Source organism: Genypterus blacodes, unplaced genomic scaffold, assembly GCF_046128005.1.
Source record: "Genypterus blacodes isolate CSIRO-AG114 ecotype Tasmania unplaced genomic scaffold, CSIRO-AGI_Gbla_v1 ptg000042l_1, whole genome shotgun sequence".
Taxonomy (NCBI): Eukaryota; Metazoa; Chordata; class Actinopteri; order Ophidiiformes; family Ophidiidae; genus Genypterus; species Genypterus blacodes.
Window position 1 is genome coordinate 102501 of NW_027466855.1, and position 26445 is coordinate 128945.

At 45.8% G+C, this 26445-nt stretch overlaps 3 protein-coding genes across 6 annotated transcripts in view; 1 reads left to right on the forward strand and 2 right to left on the reverse strand.

Annotated features, from left to right (window-relative positions):
• nbas (NBAS subunit of NRZ tethering complex) overlaps nt 1-4874 on the reverse strand; it is a 99311-nt gene extending 94437 nt beyond the window's left edge. For both annotated transcript variants that reach the window (XM_076148717.1, XM_076148715.1), the window contains exons 1-6: nt 4776-4874; nt 4271-4325; nt 3850-3886; nt 2376-2453; nt 1494-1541; nt 228-271 (exon numbers count right to left, since the gene is read on the reverse strand). In XM_076148717.1, the coding sequence (XP_076004832.1) occupies nt 228-271; nt 1494-1541; nt 2376-2453; nt 3850-3886; nt 4271-4325; nt 4776-4868 (355 nt within the window). In that variant the 5' untranslated portion in view covers nt 4869-4874. The remainder of the gene's footprint in view (nt 1-227; nt 272-1493; nt 1542-2375; nt 2454-3849; nt 3887-4270; nt 4326-4775) is intronic.
• A 203-nt stretch (nt 4875-5077) lies between these two features.
• Nucleotides 5078-10557, forward strand: ddx1 (DEAD (Asp-Glu-Ala-Asp) box helicase 1). Its single transcript, XM_076148746.1, has 26 exons — nt 5078-5208; nt 5318-5369; nt 5767-5830; nt 5917-5946; nt 6081-6177; nt 6256-6303; nt 6395-6478; nt 6564-6647; nt 6747-6823; nt 6935-7007; nt 7095-7171; nt 7271-7385; nt 7521-7659; nt 7761-7821; nt 7907-8005; nt 8113-8202; nt 8304-8492; nt 8621-8672; nt 8776-8922; nt 9017-9108; nt 9193-9265; nt 9356-9428; nt 9524-9566; nt 9672-9767; nt 9858-9978; nt 10097-10557. Exons 1-26 carry the CDS (start codon nt 5193-5195, stop codon nt 10225-10227), a joined length of 2223 nt encoding a protein of 740 aa, XP_076004861.1. The 5' UTR covers nt 5078-5192; the 3' UTR covers nt 10228-10557.
• A 5997-nt stretch (nt 10558-16554) lies between these two features.
• On the reverse strand, nt 16555-26234 carry LOC142999268 (synaptosomal-associated protein 25-A). Of its 3 annotated transcripts, none has more exons than XM_076148734.1 (7): nt 26110-26234; nt 24895-24936; nt 22990-23038; nt 20999-21116; nt 17660-17779; nt 17383-17527; nt 16555-16860 (listed from the first exon to the last, which is right to left on the reverse strand). In XM_076148734.1, exons 1-7 carry the CDS (start codon nt 26179-26181, stop codon nt 16792-16794), a joined length of 615 nt encoding a protein of 204 aa, XP_076004849.1. In that variant the 5' UTR covers nt 26182-26234; the 3' UTR covers nt 16555-16791. The 3 variants fall into 3 exon arrangements, with proteins under 3 accessions (XP_076004849.1, XP_076004850.1, XP_076004851.1); XM_076148735.1 differs by lacking the exon at nt 20999-21116 and adding an exon at nt 21380-21497; XM_076148736.1 differs by lacking the exon at nt 17660-17779.
• Nucleotides 26235-26445: the final 211 nt, after the last annotated feature.

Consider the following 26445-nt stretch of genomic DNA (forward strand, 5'->3'; position numbering starts at 1 on the left):
CTTTGCTTTTGGTGCAGTGTGTTTTGGTGTGTGTGTGTGTATGTGATATAAACACATATCAGTTTATCTCCTAAAAGAAAGTTTAAAATGACAGAAGTACCACAGGAGTACGCGCTCACACTGCACGAGACGCTTAAAAGTCAAAAGAGCGTTTCAGCGAGCTGAGCCAGAGCCAATATTAGCTGTGTGTGTGAGTGTGTGTGTCTGTGTGAGAGAGAACGCCTTACCCTGACACTTCCCAATGACTGAGCCAAAGTCATCTCTCACAGACCTGAAGAGGAGAAACACACACACAAACACACAAAGAGGGAGGGGGGGGGCGAGAGAGAAGCAATGATGAAACAAAAGGTTCAAATAGTAAAAAGAATACCAAATATCAAACGACTGACTGACAGCCTCTCACACACACACACACACACACACGCACACGCACACGCACACGCACACGCACACGCTCTGATTTAAACTCGGGCCTGTTACACTGTGGAGATGTACTGAGTGGGCCTGGGTGTGTGCGTGTGTGTGTGTGCGTGTGCCTGTGCGTGTGTGTGTCAGATGTAGCATAACGCAGGATGTAACAGCCACTGATCACCTGCCAGCAGCTCAGTGAATCATGCAGACTGGGCCTTGGGAGTGGGCAGAGCTTAAAACAGCCTAACACACACACCAGCTCAGCGAATAAGACCCCCCCCAGACACACACACACACTGATGCCATAAAACACCGGAGTGTGTATGCTGTATCACCTTTAGCTGAGGCGGGATGAGAACACAACATGGCCGACCACAAACAGAGCCATGCTACACACTCACCCAATGGTTTTTGGGGGCATAAACATCATAAACCGATTACACACACACTTTGCGTCGATACCAAACAGCAGCATCTGTTACATATTGACAGTATTTCACAGTAAAAGCTTCCAGCGACTGTAAACCAGGCTGACTAGTATTGATTCTGATTTCAATTTGGCTCCTCTTAACGCGTTACATCGTGTCAACCGAGCAAAGCGCTCGCTGACGGAGTGTGTTTCTGTGTGTAAAGAGAAAATTGGATTTGTGCTGGGAAATAATTACAACCACTCAAAACTGCTGTTTGTCAAATTTGAGCCCCAGTCGAGCTTCTGCATATGCGCGCACACACACACGCACACACACACAAGCTTAGTCTTCATTCCCTGGTGCCACATGCCACAAATTGATAAACTACTTTGATTTGCAAATGTGATTATGCTTCTGTTGGTGATTGTGTTCGTTACCTGCTGTGCTGACACGCGAGCCAAACACACACATACAAACACACACAAACACACACTAGTAACCACCTTAACCAACTCTCTCTCTGTCCTCATTCAATATACAAGCCCAGACCACAGCAGTTTTTAAGGGAGACGTAATAAATCACCCCATTAATTAACAGGCTTTCTATCACTCTCACTCTCTCACACACACACACACAGCATTTCAAACACAGGAATGGAGTTCAATAATTACCTAATCTCCACACACTGATCCTGAACCACTGCCAACAGTTTTCCATTACTGTGGAGAAAAAGAGAGTGGACAAGAATGAACGGCACAGGAAAGCAAATGAGCGGGGGAACGGGGCGAGAGAGCAGAGGATGAGAGGGGTGACAGAGAGAGAGAGAGAGAGAACGAGAGAGAGAGATAAGTAAAATTGCCGGTGATGAGTGATATAAATCAAAGCCGGAGATGAAAGGAAGACCACACTGCCGCATGATTGAGGATAAAAGACATATTTGGCAGTGACAATGGAGAAGAGTGTGTGTGTGTGTGTGTGTGTGTGTGTGTGTGTGTGTGTGTGTGTGTGTGTGTGTGTGTGTGTGTGTGTGTGTGTGTGTGTGTGTGTGTGTGTGTGTGTGTGTGTGTGTGTGTGTGTGTGTGTGTGTGTGTGTGTGTGTGTGTGGTGTGATTTGGCGGAGGAGACAGATAAAGGCAGGGATAAGAGCTCAGGTTGGACGGTTCAAAGAGAAAAGGAAGGATAATGATTGGGGGCATTAAACTGGGAGCTGAGATAGGAATGAAATGAGGAAGAGAGATTTACAGCAGGCCAGGAACGAAATGGAAGGATCACGCACATCAAACTAATGGACAACCAACGGCATCAGTGGGCCGCGCTTAACGCCGTCTTACATGGCTGGATCGATAGCCAATTAAAAACTACCTTTCTACTTGGTTTGTCTGTTGTAATGAGTACAATTAAATAATTGGCTGAGGGGAAACTGAGGGAGAGTGAAGCAGAGAACAGGGAGGCTTAGTGCCTGTCAGCAACAAAGAAGCACATATTCAGGCATTGATTACAGTGTGTGTGTGTATATATGTGTATGTGTGTGTGTGTGTGTGTGTGTGTCGCACCTTGCTAACACCAGCTGCCAGTTGATCTGCTTGTTTGCCAGGCGGACGAGGCCGAGGGGCAGAGAGGAGCTGGAGGGGCTGAGGCAAACGGAGTCAAACACACACATTAAAAAGCAATAAATGACACCAAAACACACAAATCTGCCACAAAGGAGACCAATAATGGAGGAATTGTATTAATTTACATTAATTCATCTTTGATATGACACATTTGTTGTTTTGGCCGAGGAGGTTTTGGATGGATGGCACATAAAGGAACATTAACACTGCAGAGTCCACTAACATCTTTCTTCATTTCTCGAAAACTATGGCACAGATCTTAATGAAAATAAATCTGGCATGATGGACTAGGAACAAGTGCAACTATATTGATCTGATCTAATCACATTTATAGCCTCAAAGTACCACAACCACCAATACACAGCTAACACAGTGCCAAGAGGAACATCTTTGATATTTGCATGCTAAATCTCTGTACACATCAGATTTAAAGGTCCTAAGAAGAATCAGAAGTTGTTAATTTGCCAAGGGAGCACAATCAAAAGGACTGTAGTTTCTCTTGAAAGAACATGTGTGATAAGAAGCTTACAGCTGCATACCAGCACACTGTACTACATAAATACTGTGAATACCACAGCTTGTGGTCTACACCCCTGATCCCTGCATACAGCCCACCACAGACATATACGAGGATCAGTAGCTTTGGGGCGAGAGGGGAGGAGTGAAGCTGGGGCAGCGAGGCGAGAGGAATTCTTAAATATTTAACTAGATTATTGATGGTGCGAGCTAACCACCTGCTGAGAGGATAAGCAGGCGGCGGTGCAAGTGTAAAACTGCAAACCGTCTCTCCATCTGTTCACATCTGCCAGCAGAGTGTTTGCAGTAAAGACGGCGAAGAGATTTTGAGTCTGGCGCAGCTAAAACAGGCTCAATCTTCTTTCCATCGGTGGATTTCAAAACCAATGCCCAAACTACTCCTTACTATTCCCTCACAGGGCTTTGAACTAAGTAAAAAGTAAAACCAAAAACAGGACTTCTGCTTTATTTATCAGGATTTCACCAACTGATAGTCCATCATGGGTTAAATATGTCCTGATTCTGTGATTGAGATTTGTGTATTAGGCTCAAAGATTTCAAAACACACCCTTAAGAAATCATTTTGATTAAATTCACAGATTTGAACCCAGATTCAGATCTGCACTTAAATGGAAAGAGTTTGTATCTCTATTGTTGCTTCACTGCTCCAACTAGTTTGATCAAAATCAGTACTGAAACTTTCTATTACTACTGAAAATAACCAAGACTTTTCATGAAAGAGTCAGTGGTGGAAATTAAAGTCACGTCTATGCGTCTCCATAGTGATAAATGTTTGGGCCATCAGTCCATAACACTGACTGATGGCGCCTCTGTGATTGATCAGAGCCCGTCCTCCCTTTCAACATCTGGATGTACAGAGTCGTAAGGAAGAACTCACCTGTACCACATATACTGCAGGATCAAGCGAAACGGCCCTGTAAAACATAAACAAACGGTAGGTACAGGGGGTTAGATTGATAATAGTCATGCTATGATAGTGTAACACTTTATTGGTTAGTGTATGGAACTCAATCTTCAAAACATTGAACAAACAAAGCAATGTATCCTACTTAGATTTACATGCATCATTTGATTTTCATGCATAATTAGATTAGAAAAGAATCTGACTATAGATTAATGAGTATCCTGGTGTATTCCAACAGAAAGCGCTGCTATTTGCCACCACAAACACACAATATAAACGTTGGAAACTTTTATAAAAGGTCATCAAATGTGTGTTTGATGTTGTGTACATGTGTGCTGGACAGCTGTGACACTGCAGGAAAGCAGAAACTCACGGATGAACAGAAGTCACTTACCTGTCAGTGCTTTGGCCACTACAGATGTGCTGTTGTGCTCCTTGCTGCCCCGCAGCTGAAAGCATCACACAGTAACAAGAAAGTCAGAGGGTTTCTAAAGAAGGACCATGTTATTATCTATTAAATGTAATGGCTGAGCTGACAATCAGTTAAAAATGCTGATTCTTTCCTTTTCAAAGTTACTAAGTTATGATTGTGCCAGTGTGGTCGCGTGCACTCGGAAGCTAAATAAACGGTTAAATATGTGGTGTGTGTAGAGTAAGTGTATCGCAGTGATGTAAAATTAGCTTTAATAATGTAATAATGTTTCATAATAATGATATAAGGACATAACTTGCACAGCGGCGGTGATAACGGGAGTGCTGGGCGCGCGACGTGGCTTTACACAGCTGACACCATTCAAACCGTAATTAGTGGACTTTCAGAGGCCGTTTATACACTTAAATGTTCACTACAACACTCACGGGGAGGGCGGGTTACGAGTAAAGTTGAGCGTCTGACTCACCTGAGTGTCCGTCTCGGGCGGCCATTCGTGAATAACCAGCAGGTCGTACAAAATGTTTTCGTCTTCGCCTTCTACCAAACTGTCTTCAGCCATGTTTATTTTAACTCGGCTGTCAAGAAGTCTACGGCGGTCAGCGAGGGACAAGTTAGCTGAGGCGCTTTGTTTATAAACTGTGACAAGCGACGTTATGGCTGAATTTGTTAGAAAACTGCGGGTTAAAAACTGTCAAATTAATGCCTTTAGGTTGTAGTGCATTAAAATGAATGATTTACAATTTATTATTGCAGTAGTTTGGAAAACAACCACGCGGAACTTTGCTGTAAGATAACATTCTAGTACGGCGCTTTACCGGGGTTGCACCCTGTCAGAATATCAGACAACGTTGCATCCGCTTGTGTTGCACTTGTATCAGCAATAATGGCAGCGTTTTCTGGTGAGACGTTCTTCTATTCTAACCTTCCTATCGTTGCATGTGTGTTTTAACCGTACCCTGACTGCACAACGAATGTATTAAATCACGAACTGTGTGTTTTGTCAAACAGAAATGGGAGTTATGGGTGAGATCGCACAGGCGGTGGAGGAGATGGACTGGCTGTAAGTCACTTTGAAGTGATTGTGTTTACAACTCAGCACTTTTGTCGTGGTCTTCGTTCTAGTTGTACTTCGTATGAGCTTCCTTTATATAAATGTTAAATTACAAAACAGGAAATTTCAAAATCAAACTCAAGTCACAAAGCTGTGCTGCTTCAACAGTGTCAGACTCTAAAGCTCCTTAAATAAACAACATTGATGTCATCCAATAAGAGTGACAACAGTGAGTCTGCACTCTGACAGGTGATGCAGCGCCTCAGCGGCTCTTCACTCTTAGTGTTTTGTAGTTAAACATTATAAGCAAAGACGTGCCTAAACACACATTATAGTTCTATTGTATGATGTAATGATTGTCACGGTTAATACTGAACCGTTGATTCTCTTTACTTATTTATTCCAGGCTGCCGACTGACATCCAGGCTGAGTCCATCCCACTCATTCTTGGTGGGGGAGATGTTCTCATGGTAAAGCACAGACACACACACATACACACACACACTAACACACACATTTTGCTCAAGCGTGACACCTGATTTGTTTGTTTTTTCAGGCAGCAGAAACAGGCAGCGGTAAAACCGGTGTAAGTAACTGAAAGCTTCACAATTTGCAAAATACAAAAATCTTTATATTCACACACCTCACGCTTCCATGTTGAGTGTAATAAAGAAAGCTTGTGCTTGTTTAGTTACTCTTAATCCTCCCTGTCATCTTCAGGCCTTCAGTATCCCTGTGATCCAGATCGTGTACGAGACCCTGAAGGACCAGCAGGAGGGAAAGACAGGCAGAGCCTCGGTGAAGACTGGAGGAGCCGGTGAGGAAACCTTCTCATGACTCATCTGTGTGTCTGACAAGCCAGCAGCTAGTTTAACTTTGTTTTCTTTCTTCTCAGTCTTCAACACTTGGCAGATGAATCCATATGACCGGAGTCCAGCCTTTGGTAAGAATCATCTCACATTTGAGCACTAGAGGGCAGTAAAACCCAGTGCTGTGTTCCAGTTTGTGCCCATGTTTGTTTGTTTGCTCTCCAGCGATAAGTGGAGATGGATTGTGCTGCCAGAGCAGAGAGTTTAAAGAGTGGCACGGCTGTCGCTCTACTAAAGGCGTCACCAAAGGTAAGCAAGTCAGATGAAGTTTTGCTGAAAATCAAACCTCCCCGTCCTTCGTCCTCCATCTTCCTCCTCTTCTTCTTGTGTCCAGGGAAGTACTACTACGAGGTGACGTGCCACGACCAGGGGCTGTGTCGGGTGGGCTGGTCCACCAGTCTCGCAGCCCTGGACCTGGGTATGCACACACACAACATCACACACACACACCGGGCTAAAGCATAGACGGTTCAGTGGAGCGCTGATATCACTCTGGACCTTTCTGCCTTTTTTTCAGGGACGGATAAGTACGGTTTTGGTTTTGGAGGGACGGGAAAGAAATCGCACAACAAGCAGTTTGACAGCTACGGAGAGGTGAGACATCAGTGAGTGTGTGTGTGTGTGTGTGTGTGTGCAAAAGACAATGAGGATGAGGATCATTGTCAAGCATGTGTCTTTAATTCATCTGACTTCTTCTTTCTGCAGGAGTTTACGATGCACGACACTATCGGTTGCTACCTGGATCTGGAGAAGGCACAAATCTCCTTCTCTAAGAATGGTACAGTCTGATTCATTAGGATTCTTGTTATGATGTCTGCTGTCAAACTTTTGTGTTAAATGACTCGCTGCTTTGTTTCCCTACCAGGTAACGACCTCGGTTCAGCTTTTGATATTCCACAAAATCTGAACAATCAGCCGTTCTTCGCCTCCTGCGTTCTGAAGGTATCTGTGGAAAAGTCTTTACAGCAGCTATGGAAACAAACCAAGCTGTGACCAATCTGCACCACACAAATTGTTCTTTTCCCCTTTTTTATCCGCCAGAATGCAGAGCTGAAGTTTAACTTTGGAGGCGAGGACTTTAAGAACCCTCCAAAGAGCGGCTTTGTAGCGTTTGACCAGGCTCCAGAGGGACATGCGGTCAAATCCTCCCAGACGGGTAAGTGGAGGCGAGGCGAGGCGCCATTATTACATAAGGGGAGGAATAGGATGATGCATTTAGTCCTTTCACAATAAAAGTTCTAAACTAAAACCAGTGCTTTGAAGGGTTGTGCGTTTGTTTGTGTTTGTGCAGGCAGTGCGAAGGTGACTCAGGTGAAAACCTCATCCAACGCACCCAAAGCCCTGATCATCGAGCCGTCCAAAGAGCTGGCCGAGCAAACCCTCAATGTGGTCAAACATTTTAAGAAATACGTGGACAACCCCAAACTCAGGTAGGCTCAGCAGGAGTCATTCCTACTTTAGACCACTAGATGGAGCCAGAGTCCAAGAATACACACTGACACCAGCACACACACTGGATCTGTCACTGCAGGGATCTGTTGGTGATGGGTGGTGTGGCGGCCAAAGACCAGCTGGCGGCTCTGGAGCAGGGGGTAGGTGACACACACACACACACACACACACGTTAGTCACTGCTGTCGGCCTCTGTTTGCCAACTTTGTTTTGCTCTGTGGTTAGGTGGATATCGTGGTGGGAACGCCGGGCCGGTTGGACGACCTGATATCCACCGGGAAACTGAGTCTGGCTCAAGTCCGCTTCCTGGTCTTGGACGAGTGTGTATGTGCATTATATTATTTTAAATTCTTTACATCTTATTGTCAATAACGAAGCCAGTAACCTTTGGTTCTTTGGGTTGTGTGTGTGTGTGTGTGTGTGTCCCTCAGGATGGTCTCCTGTCAGCAGGCTACACAGACTTCATCAATAGGATCCATAACCAGATCCCTCAAGTCACCTCTGATGGGAAGAGACTGCAGGTGTGACAATAACCTGATGTGTCTCCAAACATCTGTCCCCATTTGTCCCGGAGGACGTTTAACCCCATCATCCGTCCTCTCTCTCTCCCTCCTTCTCCCAGGTGATCGTGTGCTCGGCCACGCTGCATTCGTTCGACGTGAAGAAGCTGTCGGAGCGCATCATGCACTTCCCCACCTGGGTGGACTTGAAGGGCGAGGACTCGGTCCCGGAGACGGTCCACCACGTGGTCGTGCCCGTCAACCCCAAGGCCGATCGTCTGTGGGAGCGCCTGGGCAAGAACCACATCCGGGTGAGAACAGAGACGACGCGACTCATAGGTGACGTGTCTGCAGAGGAGCAGCAGGTCAAGAACTGTTCCACTCCATACGTTGATTTATTAACCAGTTCCGACTTTCTGACCTGTGTTTGCTGAGGTAGACTGATGAGGTCCACGCTAAAGACAACACCAGACCAGGAGGAACCTCAGCAGGTAACAAACTAAACTTCCCGTCCTCCTATCTGTGATGAGCTCTTAAATACGGCCTCTGCAACGACTGGATGCATATGTGTGTGTGTGTGTGTGTGTGTTCCAGAGATGTGGTCGGAAGCCATCAAGATGCTGAAGGGCGAGTACACGGTGAGGGCCATCAACGAGCACAAGATGGACCAGGCCATCGTCTTCTGCCGCACCAAGATCGACTGCGACAACATGGAACAGTACCTGATGCAGCAGGGTGGAGGTGAGCCGCGTCACCATAATGCTGCTCTACTCATTTACTGGGATACAAAGGCCAAAGGTCAAATGAAACACATGTGCCGCTCTGTCTGCTTCAGGCCCCGATAAGAAAGGCCACCAGTTGTCCTGCGTTTGTCTCCATGGCGATCGTAAACCCCAAGAGAGGAAAAACAACTTGGACCGCTTCAAGGTAAAAACAATGTCTAATTCACTTTGACAAACTCGGTCCAGTTTAGTCCAGTTCCGGTGTTTGAACGTCTCCCTGCGTCAACAGCGTAAAGAAGTGAGGCTGCTGATCTGCACCGACGTCGCCGCCCGGGGAATCGACATCCACGGCGTTCCTTACGGTAAGACAAAGACGCCGAGACTGGAGGGACATCGGCCTGCGTTTTAGACTCTCTGTCCACTCTCTAACTGCTTTTGTCTCCTTCCTCCAGTGATTAACGTCACGCTGCCAGACGAGAAGCAGAACTATGTGCATCGTATTGGCAGGGTGGGCCGAGCAGAGAGGTCAGTGCTCCAAATCAGTGGCATTCTGGGTAAAATCAGGGAGAAACCATTTAATCCTGTTTGTGTCAATAACTAACAACAATATGTCTTCTCAGGATGGGACTGGCCATCTCCTTAGTTGCCATGGAGAAAGAGAAGGTAGGATGGAAGAGAGAAGTACACTCAATCATTAAGTAGACATAGTTTGGGGAAATGGCTGCAAGTGTGTGTGTGTGTGTGTGTGTGTGTCTCTGATGTGTCCAGGTGTGGTACCACGTCTGTGCCAACCGAGGCCGAGGCTGCTACAACACGCGGCTGAAGGAGGACGGAGGCTGCACCATCTGGTACAACGAGAAGGAGGTAAGCAGACGCTGAGTGGGTGGAGTCGAAGAACTTCCCCAACTGAATTCCACCTGCGTCACTTTTCCTCTCCTTCCCCTCCGATCGCAGCTCCTGTCAGATATCGAGGAACATCTCAAATGCACCATCACCCAGTGCGAGCCAGACATCAAAGTGCCCCTGGACGAGTTTGACGGCAAGGTCAACTACGGTCAGCGCCGGGCACAGGGAGGTACGTATGACGGCCAGCAGGAGGAGGAGGAGGAGGAGGAGGAGGAATGTGTGCCAAACGTGTCAAAGCATCTAATCCGCTGCTTTCCCCATCTTCATCCTTTGACACTCCTGCTTAGGTGGCAACTACAAGGGTCACGTGGACGTGTTGGCCCCGACCGTGCAGGAGCTGGCAAACCTGGAGAGAGAAGTCCAGAGTTCCTTCCTCCACCTGGGCTACATGCCAAACCAGCTTTTCCGAGCCTTCTGAACGGGGCGCCACCAGCACAACGCAGTCGGCTGAGTTACAATAAGCAGCAACAAGACAGAACAACAAGTGCAGAATTCACATCCCTGTTAGTGTTTACGTCAGAGTTTGGAGCCTGGTCTGCTTTTGCTTGTGTTTGTTCTGTATTTCTGCGTCAAACTCCAAGGACAGACGGCTTCACCACACGACACCAACAACTAAAGCTAAACTTAATTTGTAAAATGGCTGAACGGCTGAATGACATATTTAATTTTCCCTTTGAATGATTTGGAAAAAACTGTCGTGGTTTATGAAGATCGATGCTTTCGTTTTGTGTAATAAACTCATGTAGCCTAGCAACAGACTGGAGTGGTTTCTTTGCCACGTTACGGTAAACAAACTTTATGAACTGAAGAGAGGAGAAGAAGAAGGAAGGTAATGGTAAAGTATATATAATCTGAGGCGTCACTGTGAAGTGAGTGAGTCACTGAGGTAAGGAGAGTCAAGTGTCTTGCTCAAGGACACTTAAGTAGATAAACTGTTGGTGACAACCATCTGTCTAAGGATTTCAACTACCTACTGGATAAATACTGTATCTCATTAAATGTAGTAAATCACTTATATTACAGACTTATTTGTGGATTTAAGCAAAGATAAGAGTTTTTATTGAAACTCCTCCCACAGCAGTGTTCTATGAAGTTTTGAGTTACATTCATACTAAAGCCAAAGATTATTTCTTGTATAATGTATTTAAATATCGACTCTCAAATACAAAGATTATGCAGCACTACAAACTGCTTGATTCATAAATATTTAAACACAAACTCAGGCCTAAACACAATCCTGTCCCAGATATGTAAAGCTTACGTATAGGAATATTTTAACTATAAAGTAGAAAACGGATCACAGCTGCCTTTACCCTTTACAGCCACGGGGGTCGCTGTTTCCTTCATTTCTTCCCGGTGTGGCAGCAGAGGTCACAGTTTGCCTTTGAGAATGCAGAGGCAGCCGCTTGGCCTTAATTACAAGGGTTGTGGACGCACAGTGACAGTCACAGAGAACACACACACATACACCCCCCCACACACACACACACACGCACAGAGGTTATCGCAGGGTAGCAGGCGCATGACACCTCAGATTTGCCAATAGGGCGACAAGGTTAAGAGCTGGCAGCTATTGTGTCTCTCTCTTCCTCGGGTAACTCTTTCTCCTGCCCCTCCTCCTCCAGCCTTCCCCTCTCTCATCCACCCCCTCCCCCTTAGTTGTCACCACCACTCCTATAAACACAGACACACACACACACACACACACACACACAGCCATACACAGGAGCTTGGTTGCAATAAAAATGAATGGTTTGCTGACAGAAAGTGTCACGTGAGGTGGTTGTGTGTGTGTGTGTGTGTGTGTGAGCATAAGAGAGAGAGAGGTTGCAGTGGTTTCCCCACGCGTCGCCCCACCCCATGCACGTCTCCATTCCGCCATTGTAGCCGTGCAGTTATTCATGTCATGTCCCTCACCTCCCTCTCCTCTCTCCTCCCCCCCCTCCTCCCCCCTCCTATCTGCTCCCTCCATCCCTCCCTGGCTGCCTACCCTCTCCTCCTCCTCACCCTCTTCTTCCTCCCTCTTCGTCTGTCTGCCCAAACTAACTCTGCCTCGCCGAGTTTATTATTAGCGTCTCTCCCTGTTTCGCTCTGGTTCTTTTTGAAATCTATTTTCTCTCCCTTCACCCTCTTAACACAGCATCACCTTACATAAGACTCCTCCCCCCTCCTCCACCCACCTCAACCTCTCTCTCTCTCTCTCTCTCTCTCTCTCTCTTTCCTTCCTCCCCCTCTGCCCCTCCCTTCCTACAGATCTAGGCACTGGCACATTGTTTTCCATTCATCCTCTCACCTTTAACCCTTTCAGCAGCAAAAACCTAAAACACGCACACACACACACACACACACACACACACACACACACACACACACAAAATGGAACTTTCCGAAACCCACATTTACATTCTGAATTCATGCATTAAGCCAAATCACTATCAGCTACTTTGAGAGAGAGAGAGAGAGAGGGAGAGAGATGGGGAGAGAGGGAGCGATGGAGGTGCAGACAATGAGGGGAGCTGCTGCAGCTCAGGGGTTTGCCTGCGGGGACTCGTGGACTCGTCTCACTGTGACCAGAGACGCTCCATTCTGTGCAGTGAGACAAAACTTTTCCAGCAGCACTTCTTACACAATACTTTGTGTTTGTTACTGAATCTACCCTCACTGCCACACTCAACTGCCATTGGATGAAAAAAAAGTAATATCACAATGATGTCATTTGTCTCTGCAGTGAAGCCGCCTGTTGTCTTTCACTTCACTTGGTTGCCATTAGTGACACAGAGCAGGGACACATATTCGTCTCTCTCCAGAGTTTGGGGGGAAACTCATTAGTGTAAATGTGCTGACAGGGCAGGAATGTTGTTTTACTCTCTCTCTCTCTCTCTCTCTCTCTCTCTCTCTCTCTCTCTCTCTCTTGACAGACCTGCCAGGCAAAGAGAGAGAAAAAGACATAAACACATGCAGAAGCTTCCCTGTCTGCTGTATCTATATGGAAGGATGGTAAGAGATCCTGTTTTGGGTGCAATGCAGTGGAGAGCACTGCAGCACTGTGACCCAACATCCACATGAAAACTCTTCTAGGTCAAGGTCACGGTCTCCTTTCTTTGTCCCACTTCACCCTAGAGCCTAAGAAAGGTGTTTTAGGCCGGACAGATGCTCTGTATGAGACGGCAAAGAAGAAGAAGATGAAGAAGAAGTTTGCCGGTGTTTGTGTTCCCCTGCTGAATAATGGATGAAGTGCAGACTGAGAGGCCTTTGGAGGTTGCGTGATATTGCAGCAGTGGCTTTCTTCTTCTTCTTCTTCTGCTGCTCTGGAGTCGTTGGCCTCGTCTTCAATCCTGAGAAACTAAAGGATGGGGCCTGGAGTCATGTCGGTGTCATGACGATCCCAGTTTGTTAGAATTCACTTTCATTCCATCTCGTCTTGTTTGATGATTTTAGATAATTGACTTGTCGAGCACAGATGTGACGTAACAACGGGCTGCATTCCATTTCCCCCAGTTCCAGGCTCCTGGTTTATGGCTCACTGGAGCAAAACCGTCATTAATGCTGTTTGCTACACCAGCAATTTGTTTTTCCTCCTTCGGCAGTCGAGAATGTGTGTCGGCTACACACAGAGCTCGTGTGTGTGTGTAGTGGTATAGTGTAGGAGGTGACAGTAACATAAATGTGAAGGTTAGTATGGATCTGGTGTGTTGTGCTGCAGTAAAGCAAAGAAGGAGCAGTAGTTGTGTTGCTCCCCGAGGAAGAGAGAAGAGCTAATACCTGCTGCTATACTCAACACACAGACAAACCATGATGGATGATGCTGTGACTGTGTGTGTGTGTGTGTGTGTGTGTGTGTGTGTGTGTGTGTGTGTGTGTGTGTGTGTGTGTGTGTGTGTGTGTGTGTGTGTGTGTGATTTTTTGCAGTTCTTGCTGATTGGGTTTCTGTTCATCTGTGTGTGCGTGCTTTTAATTCCATTTCAGTTCAGTGTGTGTTTGTGTGCTGGTATTGACAGTGAGACTTGGTGGGCAGTGTGGACGTGAGCCAGAGAATAATCCATCACATTTCGGTATTGATTACCCAGATGGTGGCGCTGTAATGAGCATTTTGCTCAAGAAGTTTTGATCCATAGATTTTTAGACTTCTAGTTTCAGCTAAAGACAACTGAAGAGATATGGAAATTCTTGAAAATATGAAAATAAATCCAATAGCGTATCTGCCAGTGAGACTGATACATAAACACATCACAGAAGGAATCACTGCTGTGCACGCTGAGGCTGCAGTCAGATGCTTTATGTCCCCGTCTCTGTAGAGCTGTAAAGACGCTGCACAAAGCAATCGCCTGGATATTTATCTCTGTCGCCTTTGTTGCAATGCTGTGTTTTATTTACCTCCATCTTGGGAAATTAAACCTTCATTTGCACGGAAGGATTGTTCCAAAGTCCAAACCTGCTCCATAATAACATCATATCATAATCATGAATGTAAAGAGTGAGAGGTGTTTGCATTGATTACAGCTTTTCCCAGGACTTTGTGGGCATGTGTGTACGAACCACGCTTGATTGACAGCTCCCTGACTCAAGAAAATGGATTTTGGTTTGTGGTTTTGGTGAGAATAATCACAGTGAATGATTTTGAGTTTGGTTGGTTGTAATTGTTGGTTAATCACAGACGTTTTCCTTCACATGCTGCTAATGGAGTTTGTACAAATGTAAAAGATAGAGCTCCGTGTTTAAGCCTTGAATACGCCAGCAGGTAATAACTTCACATCATGTTTCCTTCTACAGTAAAACCTGAATGCACCAGTCTCTTTCATTCAGCTCTCAGTGAGATATTTCACTAATCAAGCTTAATGACTCACCTAAATTCATCTAATTATGTCAAGTGGGTTAAATCATTATTCAGTGAAGTAAATCAAGCTATTTTAGACGCGTTTCGCTTGATTTCAACTGCATGGGAGCGGAAATTCTGAAGTGATAGAACCGTGAAAGCACAATTTAGCAGAAAGCAAACAAAGATCTGAGCTCTGCTATCTGACGCCATCAATGTGGTGAAGACTTCAAACAGGATTTAACATGAGTATTATTCATTTTAATGAGAGAAAAAGTCCTGCCCTCCAACATCCTGTCCATAAAACTGGTATGTAATTGTTTTGAATCAGTCTTTTATTTCTCATCTCAAAGTAACAGGAGGAAGTCATCAGCACAGAGTGAGATTAAGCCCAAACAACAGCAAACGATGATTTTGTTGAGTCATTCTTCCAAAATAAAGCTACTAATTCTTACTGTGCCGTCTGAATACTTGATGTCTCATCCAGCCTCTCACCTGTCAATGTCATCACGACCTCAGCAGATGTACGCTTAGAAGTTAAAGAATTTCGGGGTGGACTAGCCGCCAGAGTTTGCCTCCAGAAAATGTTTTGTTTTGGACCGACAGGAGCAATAAAGACAGACACGGGATACGAGTCGGGTTTATTACTTTTAATCAATTCAGCTAGCTACAAAATGTCCACCACTTCACACACTGACAGGATACAGAGAGGGAGTCTTTAATATTACATGCGTTGAGGACATCAATCTCACAGTTGAACCTATTGTGTCATTCAGGTTTAGGTTTATTTACCTTTACTCTAACTTCTCCACGTTTTGGCGATTTGGTGTGCATAGCTCTAAAGTACAGAAGCAACAAAAAACCCTTTTGTATGTATTTTTTGTTCCAGAGTATAGTTATTGTTATTCAATATTATCAGTATTTTGTTTTACCAATAACAAACCACACGGGGAGAATAAACTTACAGATACAGTCTTCTTATAAAAGTAAGGTCTCTCAGAAATATGCGTCTTTGCTTTACATTGCAAACGTTTATTTATTCTTTATTTTTTTCAGAGCATCCAAAACCTATGTTACAACACACAACCAGTCCCCATCTTTCAGCACATAATCAACATCTTCATCACTGAACTGCATAATCATTTAAAAAACAGGTCTTTTTTTTTTGCAATACAACCCCCCGAGTCCTCATTTTTTTCACCTTTATCTCACTTTTTTGTTCCCTTTTTGCATTATTTTACAACGAGATGGTCACAGTTCGGTAAATATATCGAGACAGAAAGAGTGGCACTATTGCAAACTTGCAGGAGTATGGAACGATCAACTGTGTCCTAATACTGAGCATGCGTTTTGTCATTTTGCTACTGCCATGTTATCATTTTTTATATATATTTTTTCAGACAGGTTTTATTTATAAGACTAAAATCTACCATTTGTCATGCAGAGAACGCACAATTCACATCACTTGGAATGCAATGTCTAATACAGCTACAGAGAGAGAGAGAGAGTCTAGTTGCACATTGTCTAAACAGTAACTCAGTATGATTGCGAGGAAGGAAAATGAACCCGCGGCTGCCTTTTTGATTGTAAGTGCTCTTTGTAAATCCCGTTCATCTGTACTGTCGCTTTAGTAAACGTTTACTCCTGTTCTCCCCATCAGCCTTCACTCTTTTTGTCATGACAACACCAAAATAAGGAGCATGACAGTAGCCTAAATGGAATGACACAGTTTTACTAAGACGATACTGAGATACTGAAAAGGAAAAATCATAAAAACAGCTTGTATAGCATTCCTATTATATACTTGTCATCCAGAGCAGTGTATTTATATATATATATATTATATATGATATATAATAATATATGATATATATATTTGATAAAGAGAATAAAAACTTCACAAGTGAGCTAGAGAGCCATCGAGTCAGCACTTATATACAACCTTTGGAAAGAATGATATACGGAGTATAAGAAATCATCTTTTTACGAGGACAATCATCTTGAAAAAGCTGGACAGACGACACACAGAACAACATTTACAATGGGGAGGGGAGGTGATATGTGCATGTGTGCAAACCTAGAAGGTCAATACCATGATGAAAGCATGTGGGCGCCTGTTGATGTGCGGCGCGGGGACGCCGGAGCGTTCCAGCTACCGGCTCGGGGCGCTTAGCCACTGCCCAGCATCTTTGTGGCGCGCTGGTTGGCCTCGTCAATCCTGGTCTTGTTGGAATCAGCCTGAAAGGAGAGAAGACGAGGGAGAGAAGAAGAAGAAGAAGGAGGAGAAGGAGAAGGAGAAGAAGAAGGTGCTGTGAGTACGATTTTCAGCTAGGGTTACACCAATATATGATGGTAAGAAGTTGAATGTGGCATAAAGACAAATCTAAAAGTTAAAAAGAGCAACAAAACAACAAAATCTGAAAAAAGGTGTTGTTACACATTTCATTATACCAAGTTGTGTTTTTCACATATTTCTGCACAGTTGGATTGTTGCTGAATTATATAAAAAAAAAAATTCCTAATATACTGTATAAAACTCCAAATAAGTTTGTGTTGGAGCTCAATCTGTTGGGTTTGGCCAACAATCACAATGTTTAACATTCTCTATAAGAGTATGACAGCATCCCCGTATGCTCAACACACAGAAATGCATCAGCAGATTCTTCTTTTGTTATTTATGCCGCTGTAATAGTGAGCTTGACCACCTGCTCCCTCTCTGTGTGTGTGTGTGTGTGTGTGTGTGTGTGTGTGTGTGTGTACCTTCTCCATGATCCTGTCGATCTGCCGATTCTGGGTGTCGATCTCGTTGCCCATGTCCAGGGCCATGTGGCGCAGGTTACCGATGATGCCGCCCACCTGCTCCAGGTTCTCATCCATCTCATTTTCCCGAGCATCGTCTGTTACCCTACACACACAACCAGTACATCACATTAACCCCTCCTCGTCTGTTACCCGTCCCTCCTCCTCCCCTTGTCCTCCCAGTCATTACAGCCCAGGGCCTCCAGGTGAGCCCGTGGATCCCCTCACGCCTCCCTACCTGCGGATGAAGCCTCCGCTGATGGCCATCTGTTCACGCTCGTCCACCACGCGGGCGGGCTGGCTCGCCACCACGCCGTCCTGGTTGTTCCCCCAGGCCTTGCTGGCGCCGCTCTTCATCCTGGAACCCGGCAGGAGCAGCGACGGAGGGGGAAGGGTGTGTGGGGAGGAGGGAGGGGGAGACAAAGAGAGACAGTTACTCAACAGGCCGACGCGGTGATTCATCATTTACCTCAACCAGGCTGGCTGCCTGTTAGTGACGTCTACACAGAGAGCCTTTGGGTCTGAGGTACTGCAGCACACACGTGTGCGTGTATCATTGCTCTGCTGACACACATGTGTTATTTGGCTTCATGCATCCAGCACATAAATATATGAGTAACAGTGGGGACTAGACTAAGTCAAGCAAAGCATAGCAGGCATGGATTGATCGATTGGTAGATTAGATTTGGTAGGTACAAGACTCATTCTGTTGTTAAAATGGGATCAATTCACAACAAAGTAACCATAGTGATGTTATATGTCATGGGTATATAACATACTGAGTCACATACCTCCCTCTGGCTGCAGTCAGATCAGTCTAAGCATGCGTTTGGATTCGGGATGACTCAGTGTGTGACTATGACAATGCCCACTTCCCTTTCCCTCCCCACTCCCACACTAAAATGTCCCTGTCCCCCCCGCCCCCCCACCATGTCCCCGTCTCCCCTTCCCCCCCTGTGTGACAGAAAACAGAGAAGAGACAAGCGTTTGGCAGACACACGACACAGACGCAGTACAGGACGTGTCACATATCGTTAGGAGGGACGACGATTAATGTGGAGAACAAACTGCTGAACGGAAGAAGAAGAAGAAAGCAAAAATAAACAAGAAAAACTGGAGGGATTCAACAGAGAGTAATAACAATCCCCGCCCGCCGGCCGCCTCCACCCCCGACCCCTGCAGGTTTGGCGTTTTGGCTCAATGTTGCGACGTGAGGGATTAATCTGCGTGCGTCCGTCTCTCTGTGTGTGGAGAGGGAGAGCTACAAGAGCAAACACAGCTGTGCCAACACGTCGCACGAGCGGCCCGTAGACGTCAGCGAGCGGCCGCGGCCTCTCGAGGATCCGCACAAATAAATCAGTTAGATCAGCTCGTGTTTACTTTTTGCTATTGTGTCGTTATCTGTTGCTAACAGAAGGACGTGTGTATCGGTTTAACAGCACACAAATATATTCTACTCCTGCAAAAGCTGACATTACCGCACCATTTATTCCCATTTGTCAACTATTCTGTGTTATCCCATTGTTGTTGTTGTTGTTGTTGTTGTTGCTGCTGAGTTTTGTGTAACCTTGTGTGAATGTTTTTCTGTAGCTGCATCATGGCTCAGCCTCCTACATGGCTTTTATTAATAGAAACAGACCGAGGCAACGCTTCACTTAGCTCCCTGTTCCTGCTGACACACACACCGGCTCGGTAAACACACACACGCTAGCTACCCTTGACCGTTCCCTTTGCTTTTGCCTTTTGTTCCGCTTTGCTTGTCTACTTTTCTTCTTCTATTTTGTAGTTTTGTTCCTCTCGTCTCTTCTTCCTTCCTTTCATTTGATATCCACTTTCTTCCTCTGCGCTCTTTGCCTCTCCGCCGTCTCAGAGCGGACACAACGCGCCTCTCTAATCAGCTTTCCTCTGATTGAGCCGAGCTGATTTGATTTGATCACACAGGCCTGAGCTGATCCTGTGCTGAGAGTGAACTGCCTCTCATTAATTCACTCCTGCAGGTTGAGCTTCCCACCAATCAAGACGCTCAGAATCCAAAGGTAATAAGCTACGAAAAACATCAGTCGTCTAAATTCCAATAGTCCGTCGGCACTCTGAAGGCATTTGCACCTCAGAGAAACGCAAAAATCTAAATAATAGTTCATTTTGTCCGTCTAACAACCATCTACGTATCTGCACATTCAGTTTGAGTCGACCTCCCAGCAGGCGATCATGCTGCAGTTTGAGAAGGCTGACCTACATGTGAGTGATTTCCCCCGGGGGGGAGGAAGAGGAGGAGGAAGGGGGGCGAGTGTGTCATCTTGTTTTTTTTTTAAAGTCTTTGCTAGATAACGAGAATTTACCTGGAATCTATCGCCGTGGTAACTTGAGCTATCGTCTCGAAGCAAAATTCACGTTTCTTGACTCCGACTGTCACTGTTATTGATGTTTTGGGCGTTTGTTGTTTCTATTCTACTCTACTTCTACTCTCTTCTCTGATCGTTCTCCATTCCAGTATTCCAGGAAAATTCCACTATTTGATCAACAGGCTCATCACCATCATCATTATCCCCATCATCATCAGTAGCAGCATCATGATCTGAGCACGTCTGAATGTACGTCACCATGTGGAGCATTGCTGTTATGAGTTCTATCGTCATGCATGCATGAGCATTCCAAGGGTCGTTCATGCTCGCCAGTCATTCCATGGCACTGGGGCTTGAATGCTGGAGGGGGGGGGGGGACAAAAAGGTTTCACTTCCTGCAAAAGGTGAGGATCTACTGAATGTTAGAGCGGTGTGGTGGTGGTGGTGGCAGAGATCATGCAGATGAGGAGAAGTGTCAAACAGTCCTGGACCGGGATTCCCAAAGGCATTTTGGAACCAAGATCACGGGAATTCCCTTCTTGGCTGTGATGATCTGGGTGTCGATACGCTTTGGGAGCCCCGGCCCTGCTCTTTCACTTGAATCTGAGGTGGTTTTAGAGTCGGGAAGGCCAACAGCTACAGTGGCATCCAATGTAGAAGTCCGCTCCTCCCCTCAACCTGAAGAACGCCTCCTAGAAGAACGCTTTCAGGAAGGAGCAGGTAGGAAACGTCACAAAGTGGGACTTCTACGGTGGCTGCATCTGCGCCTAGGTGACTCCCTTTATGAAAGTGTGCGGAGAAGTGGAAGCTTAGAGAAAAGGGCACTTGGCAGCGCGTTAAGAGAGGCACTTGCTGACGAACTGCGGCCTCGCCTGATTGGGACGAGAGCTTACATGAACTTTGGGAGCTCGGCGGCCTTGGATTTGGTTCTGGCCGGTCTGATTGTGAACGTAAAGGCGGCCGTAAAGTGATGCGTACGTGTCTAGGTCGAGTATCCAACTGTGGGATATGACTGAAGGCCAATCCAGTCTAGCGCGGGTGTGTGTGTGTGTGTGTGTGTGCGGGTGCGAGCATCTCGGTCTGTGTGGATTAGGGGTGGAGTTGGAGCAGAGCGGACTTTTTGGCGGCTGGCCATGGTGATGTCACTTCTACCTCGTGTTATTTGAGTTATTTTCTTATAGATATTCTTTGGTATTTTTCAATGGCAGGCAGGCAGGCAGGCAAGCAGCACCTACTTGTTACATGGACAGGAGCAAAGACCACAGAATTTCCCTAGATCGTTCAAATTCTTTTCTGCATCCTTCATGTCCTTATTGATTTGGTCCATTCCCTCCTCGATGCGCTCCAGTTGCTCTGATTAAACACAAGTCATTTATCCCCCACAGAACGAAGCACGAGAAGAAGAGAGGAGGGAGGTGGAGGAGGAGGAGGAGGAGGAGGAGGAGAGAGATAAAGAGAGAGGACAAAGGAGAGAAGACAACAACTTCAGACACTCACTGTGACGAAAGAAAGTCAAACGGAAAAAAAAATCAAAAACCAAAAATCAAAAAAAAGGAGGAAAACTGGACGCCACCACATATGCAAAAGAACCTTTGTGGCACGTTGTCAGTACCTACTTGTTACACGGACATATGAAAAGCCCACAGCACTTCCCTAAATCTTTTAAATTTTTCTCGGCTTCCTTCATGTCTTGGTTGATATGGTTCATGCCATCTTCAACACGATCGAGTTGCTCTGGTCAGGACAAAGGGATGACAGTAGTGGAATGAATTTCATTGACTTGGCTTGACAGAAATATGAATTATGATGAGCAGCAACTGAGTCTTGGTAGAAGTGTGTATGTGTGTGTGTGTGTGTCAGATACTGTAGTTTCATCTCTCCTGAGCTAGAGTCAGAGCTGAAAGAGTTAAAGGGCTGTGAGCTCAGGAACCAAAAATAGAAATGACCACACGGTGTTAGATTTGAGTGGAATCATCACAGAGTTTGGTTGAATTGTAAATATGTGGGCCATGGATCAGGTTATCGTCATGGCGAACAAACAATTTAGAAGTGAAGAAACTCGTTAAGAAGCTACTTTGGCCTCTAAAACTACAAAATTGCCTGTTTGGCTCTTTGTCCTGTGCGTCAGCGCCGTTTTGAAAGGATTTGAAGGCGGATTGGATTCTGGTTGTCGTGCCGATGAGATGGATGGTGGCTGGGCGGAGGGGAAACGAGCGAAAGGTCAAATATGGAGCAAGAACCAGAACCTTGCTTTTCAGATTTGTACAATCCCTGTTCGGCTGGATTTATATCATCTAAAAACAAGAAGTAAGGCACTGTGCTCTATCCCTGTGGATGGTGAAGGTGAGGGCCAAATGGGTAACCAGGGTGATGGAGGGATGGAGGAGGTGTGTTGTTTGCAGGGATTGTACAAAGCAGCATCATCAGGGTGAACTGAGTGAGTCGAGTGAGTGGAGATTTTGTCTTTACCAGCTAAATCGATCGTTTCTCTCATCCACCTCTTGCAGCAGGTGGGAGGGGGCGGAGCCTGTCAAGCTGTTCTCAGACCTGTATAGACATTCTGGACTGGACTAGACTGGACTGGATCGGACTGATATCAATGTTACTGACTGCTCTATTCAGTGATTGTGTTGAATATGAAGGCACAAACAGGTCAGGCTCGACATCACCCCAACACAGGCTGTCGCTGGGGCAACAAAGTTCAAACCAACTGATTTCCGGACAAAAACTTCAAAGTGTAAGGGATCGATTATGTTTTGGCACTTTCATGTCTCAAGATTTCTTTTTTGCCGTCTGATGTGGAAGGAAGCTGTCAGCAAACGGAGAATTTCTTTTTTTTTTTTTTTTTTTTTAAAGAAAGCAGCTGCAAATCAAAAAAGCAAGTAAGGGAGAATAATAAAAAATTGTTATGTCAAAGAAACAGAAAGGTTAAATGAAGCTGAAAGGAAGAATAAAATATAATCGTTAACCCAAAGGAAACACATGCATTAGATAAGAAACAAATCCTGCAAATATTACTTAATAAAGGAAAAATGTATCTGGGAAAAAAATGCATTTTAATGAACACAAGCACCGGCATGTGAAACAATCCATCCATTCATGTTTTTAGATGCAATAACATTGATTTCTATCATAGAACCATGATTTATTACTCAATTCATTGAAAATGGACTCACACACCTGTGATGCAGTGACTGAATAGTTATCACGTGAAGTTCAGACTTACCTCCCTGCTCGTCCAGCATAACCAAAGTCCTGATGCCGGCATCTTTGCTCTACTCCCCCGAGGACGGTGAGGAGGAGAGAGAGAGAGAGAGAGCGTCAGGAGGGAATATAGAGCGGAAGAGAACCGAACAGAGCGGTCAGTAATGAAGTACGCTGAGGGGGGATTGCGCAACCATTTGCCTTTTCCACCTCAGTGACTGGGATCCGTGTTCTGTTTCTCTATTGCTCCCCCCAATATGAGCGGGAGGTTTATTATTGATTATAGGGGCAAAGGTCATCGGGTCATCAAACCTTAAGGAGGAGGAGTGTTCTCATTAAAACAAGCACCCTGCTATCGGATCGTGTTGTACAAATGACACTATTAATAATAAGCTCACCCGATTCCCCTCTGATCTCTTAAAGCTTCTCTGTTATTGATTATTATTGCTCGGAAACTGTGAGCTACATTTTCCTCCTGAATTCTTAAATGTGTTGTCGTTGTTTTACTTCTTAAGCTTTCAGGATTTTTCTCACTGACGGGGAAAACGTGTGAACAAACGAGCCTGTAGGCGGATTAAACAGCAAAGTTATTGATCGGTGATCGGCTGGCTCGGCCTCAGGAACTCAGAGTGAGAAAGTGATGAAGCGTGAAGCTGCAGCAGAAATGCAGCACCGCCGCAGTGAAATCAGGCACCTGGCTCGGCCCGATTGGGCAGATTTATAGCGTGCCAGTACCCACACACACACACACACGCACAACACTCACATACACACTCCTCTCTTGCCTCCTCAGTATTTTTTGGAGGAAAGCTGCATCGATGTTTCAGAGGCGAGAGGGGAGCAATAAGCAAACCTGGCACTGAATTCATGACTCTGTAATGTAACACGCCTCATTCCAGAGGAATCCCTGAGGTATCTGAAATGTGACTCTGGGGAAAACTCCTCGGAATAATCAGCAGTGATCCCAAACAGGAGTGGAGATGGTTTGACGCAGCACAGAGCTTCAGACTGCATGTTGCCCACAGATTCCTCCGGTGTGGCTTCATCCCCAATCCCTCATTCATGTTGTGACTTTATGTGTGTTATCAATATATACAAAAATTCCGGAATATTTTAGACATCCAAGCAAACCTCTCATAGACAAGGTAACTGTTCACGATGCAACGATTCCTCAGAATTGTTGCGGAGGAAATACAGACAATAAGAAGAAGCTGAAAAACTTTCCCCTTTCTTTCCTTTTAACCCCTCCATCACCGGTGCCGCCTGCAGTTGTTGTTGGGTGGAACTGTGAGATACAGTATGTCGGTCTGATCAATATGACCTTGAGATATGCCCCGCCCCCCTCTTCCCCTCCCCCACGCTCCCCTACGCTGTCCAAACTCATTTTCTCCCTCTATCCCTCACTTTGCCTCTCATTCCCTCCATCTGTGTCTGCTTGTTGAAGCGTCACTGTCAGGCTATTGGTCTCTCTCTCTTCATCTCTCTCTCTCTCTCTCTCTCTCTCTCTCCCTCCGACATTAGCGGGTTCAGTCGGGCATCATTTCCTCTGATGTGCTATTCACACCATCAGTTAGTTGACTCATGCATGACTCGGTCCTCCCTGATAGGACAAATGGATTAAAGCAGAGAGGCCGCTAATCTGAGATCACAGGCAGGTGTCACATCGGCACGCGCTACATTATTAGTCACACATCTCTATAATCCCAGTTAGGCAAAAATAATCCAGACTCAGTTTTCAGTTTGTGGTTTAAAAAGGAACTATGAGCATCTGAAGTAACAGATTTGGTCTTTGGTGTATACCAGGACAGACTCAGACGTTGTTATGTCCTTTTCTGTCTTATCTCAGGTTTGATTACTCGTCTCATTCATACACCTTTACACCAAACGGGAGCCATAGTGTGTGTGAGTGTGTTACGGTCTCTCTTACCTCTTCCACTAGCTGCAGCATACGACGAGTGCTCTCCAGCGACTGTGGAGGGGAAAGAAAGGTGATGAGTTCAAATTCACATTTTCATCAGCAGCTTTAGTATGATGCAATACAGCTGAAATAAGATGAGTGATAAATATGTGGCATTGTTGAGGGCTGGTGAGGGATTCCACATAAAACAATTCACAATTCAAGTCTCTATGTACAGTAAATTCGTTAAAGATGGCGTACACGACACAAAAAGGATCGATATCTGGCCTTTATTGATGTGAACTGGTGAAGTCACATTGTCTGTCTGTGTTTGCAGCAGAACGCTTGCAGTCTGCTCAGGTTTAACTCATTCACCAGTGACAACAATGCAGCAGGTCTGCAAATACAGATAAGTGCAGTGTTGTATTAAAGCTCTGGCTGCTGGGTGGCTATTCTTAGCCTGTGCGGTTAGCGATAGCCGCGCGTTCTAACACGCGTGAACACAGCTCGCACTGCGGGGACGGCGCTCTACGGTAGCTTGTCCTTCTTACAATGACACAGCTCTGCCTCGCTGTTTGCTGTGGCTCACTGTGGCGAGCACGACTGATCCCCTGAGCGACGGGGGGGCTGGATGGGTGGGGGGTAGAAGGGAGGACAGAATGGAGGGATGGATGGATGGAGGGATGGAGCAGTCTGTGTCTTTCCTCACGTCTTCTGTCTCTTCTCTCGCCTCTTTCGTTTGCCCTCATTGTGTTCTGATCTGAAATGGTCATTACTCTCTATGAGCCCATGTCCCTCCTGAGGGGATCTGAGCCCGTCCAAGTCAGTGCAGCACTGATAACAACTATTATTGTGATGCGGCCATTTTGTGCATGCCTGATGTTCATGTCTTCATCTCTCTCCCTCCCTCTCTCTCTCTCTCCCCCTCTCTCCCTGTGCATGCATGTGCGTGTGTGTATGTTTAATATTCTGCTCAGCTGTGCGAGCTTGAGTCACATGTGAAGCCGAAGGGTGTGGGCTTATCTGCTCGAGGCTTCAACCACTGAGGCCGTCTCTCCCTCTTTATTCTACACAGCCAGTGAAACACACACACACACACACATGATGTTTGTGTATGTTAAGATATACATGCTTGTATGCAAACAGCGCTGAATGTAAATGAACGTGAGTAAATATGCATAAGTGCCTGAGTGGCAACATGTTTACGCTCAAACCTCGGCGACGGAGGACGTTTGCGGTTCTCACCTCATCCGCCAGCTGGTCGGCGCGTTGCTGCATGTCTGACAGCTCATTGCGCATGTCCGCGTCATCTGCCATGGCTGCTGGTTGTGGGGGGTGGAGATGGTCTCCAACAGGGAATAGAAGATCCTAGTGGGAATCCGGGGAGGACTGGAAAAGAGACAAAGGATGGACAGACTTCAGCTATCACACTTAAAAGACATTTGGATTGTTGTTGACGTTGTGATGGTGGGATTCAAACCCCAAACCTTTTTATGAGCACACTTCAAACCCACAATATGCAGGGTGTGTGAGCTGAGGATAAGGAGGAAGCACCAGTGGAGGATGTTTGCCAGAGAGTGT

What these genes read in the sequence shown, in the direction of transcription:
- ddx1 (XM_076148746.1), top strand. An exon ending in CAGGCAGCGGTAAAACCGGT is followed by an intron (nt 5,947 to 6,080) that starts GTAAGTAACTGA and finishes TGTCATCTTCAG; the next exon opens with GCCTTCAGTATCCCTGTGAT. An exon ending in ACAACTTGGACCGCTTCAAG is followed by an intron (nt 9,109 to 9,192) that starts GTAAAAACAATG and finishes CTGCGTCAACAG; the next exon opens with CGTAAAGAAGTGAGGCTGCT.
- LOC142999268 (XM_076148734.1), bottom strand. Translation starts at nt 26,181, where the DNA reads ATGGCAGATGACGCGGACATGCGCAATGAGCTGTCAGACATGCAGCAA. An exon ending in CCGACCAGCTGGCGGATGAG is followed by an intron (nt 24,937 to 26,109) that starts GTGAGAACCGCA and finishes TCCCCTCCACAG; the next exon opens with TCGCTGGAGAGCACTCGTCG. An exon ending in AGCGGAGGCTTCATCCGCAG is followed by an intron (nt 17,528 to 17,659) that starts GTAGGGAGGCGT and finishes TTGTGTGTGTAG; the next exon opens with GGTAACAGACGATGCTCGGG.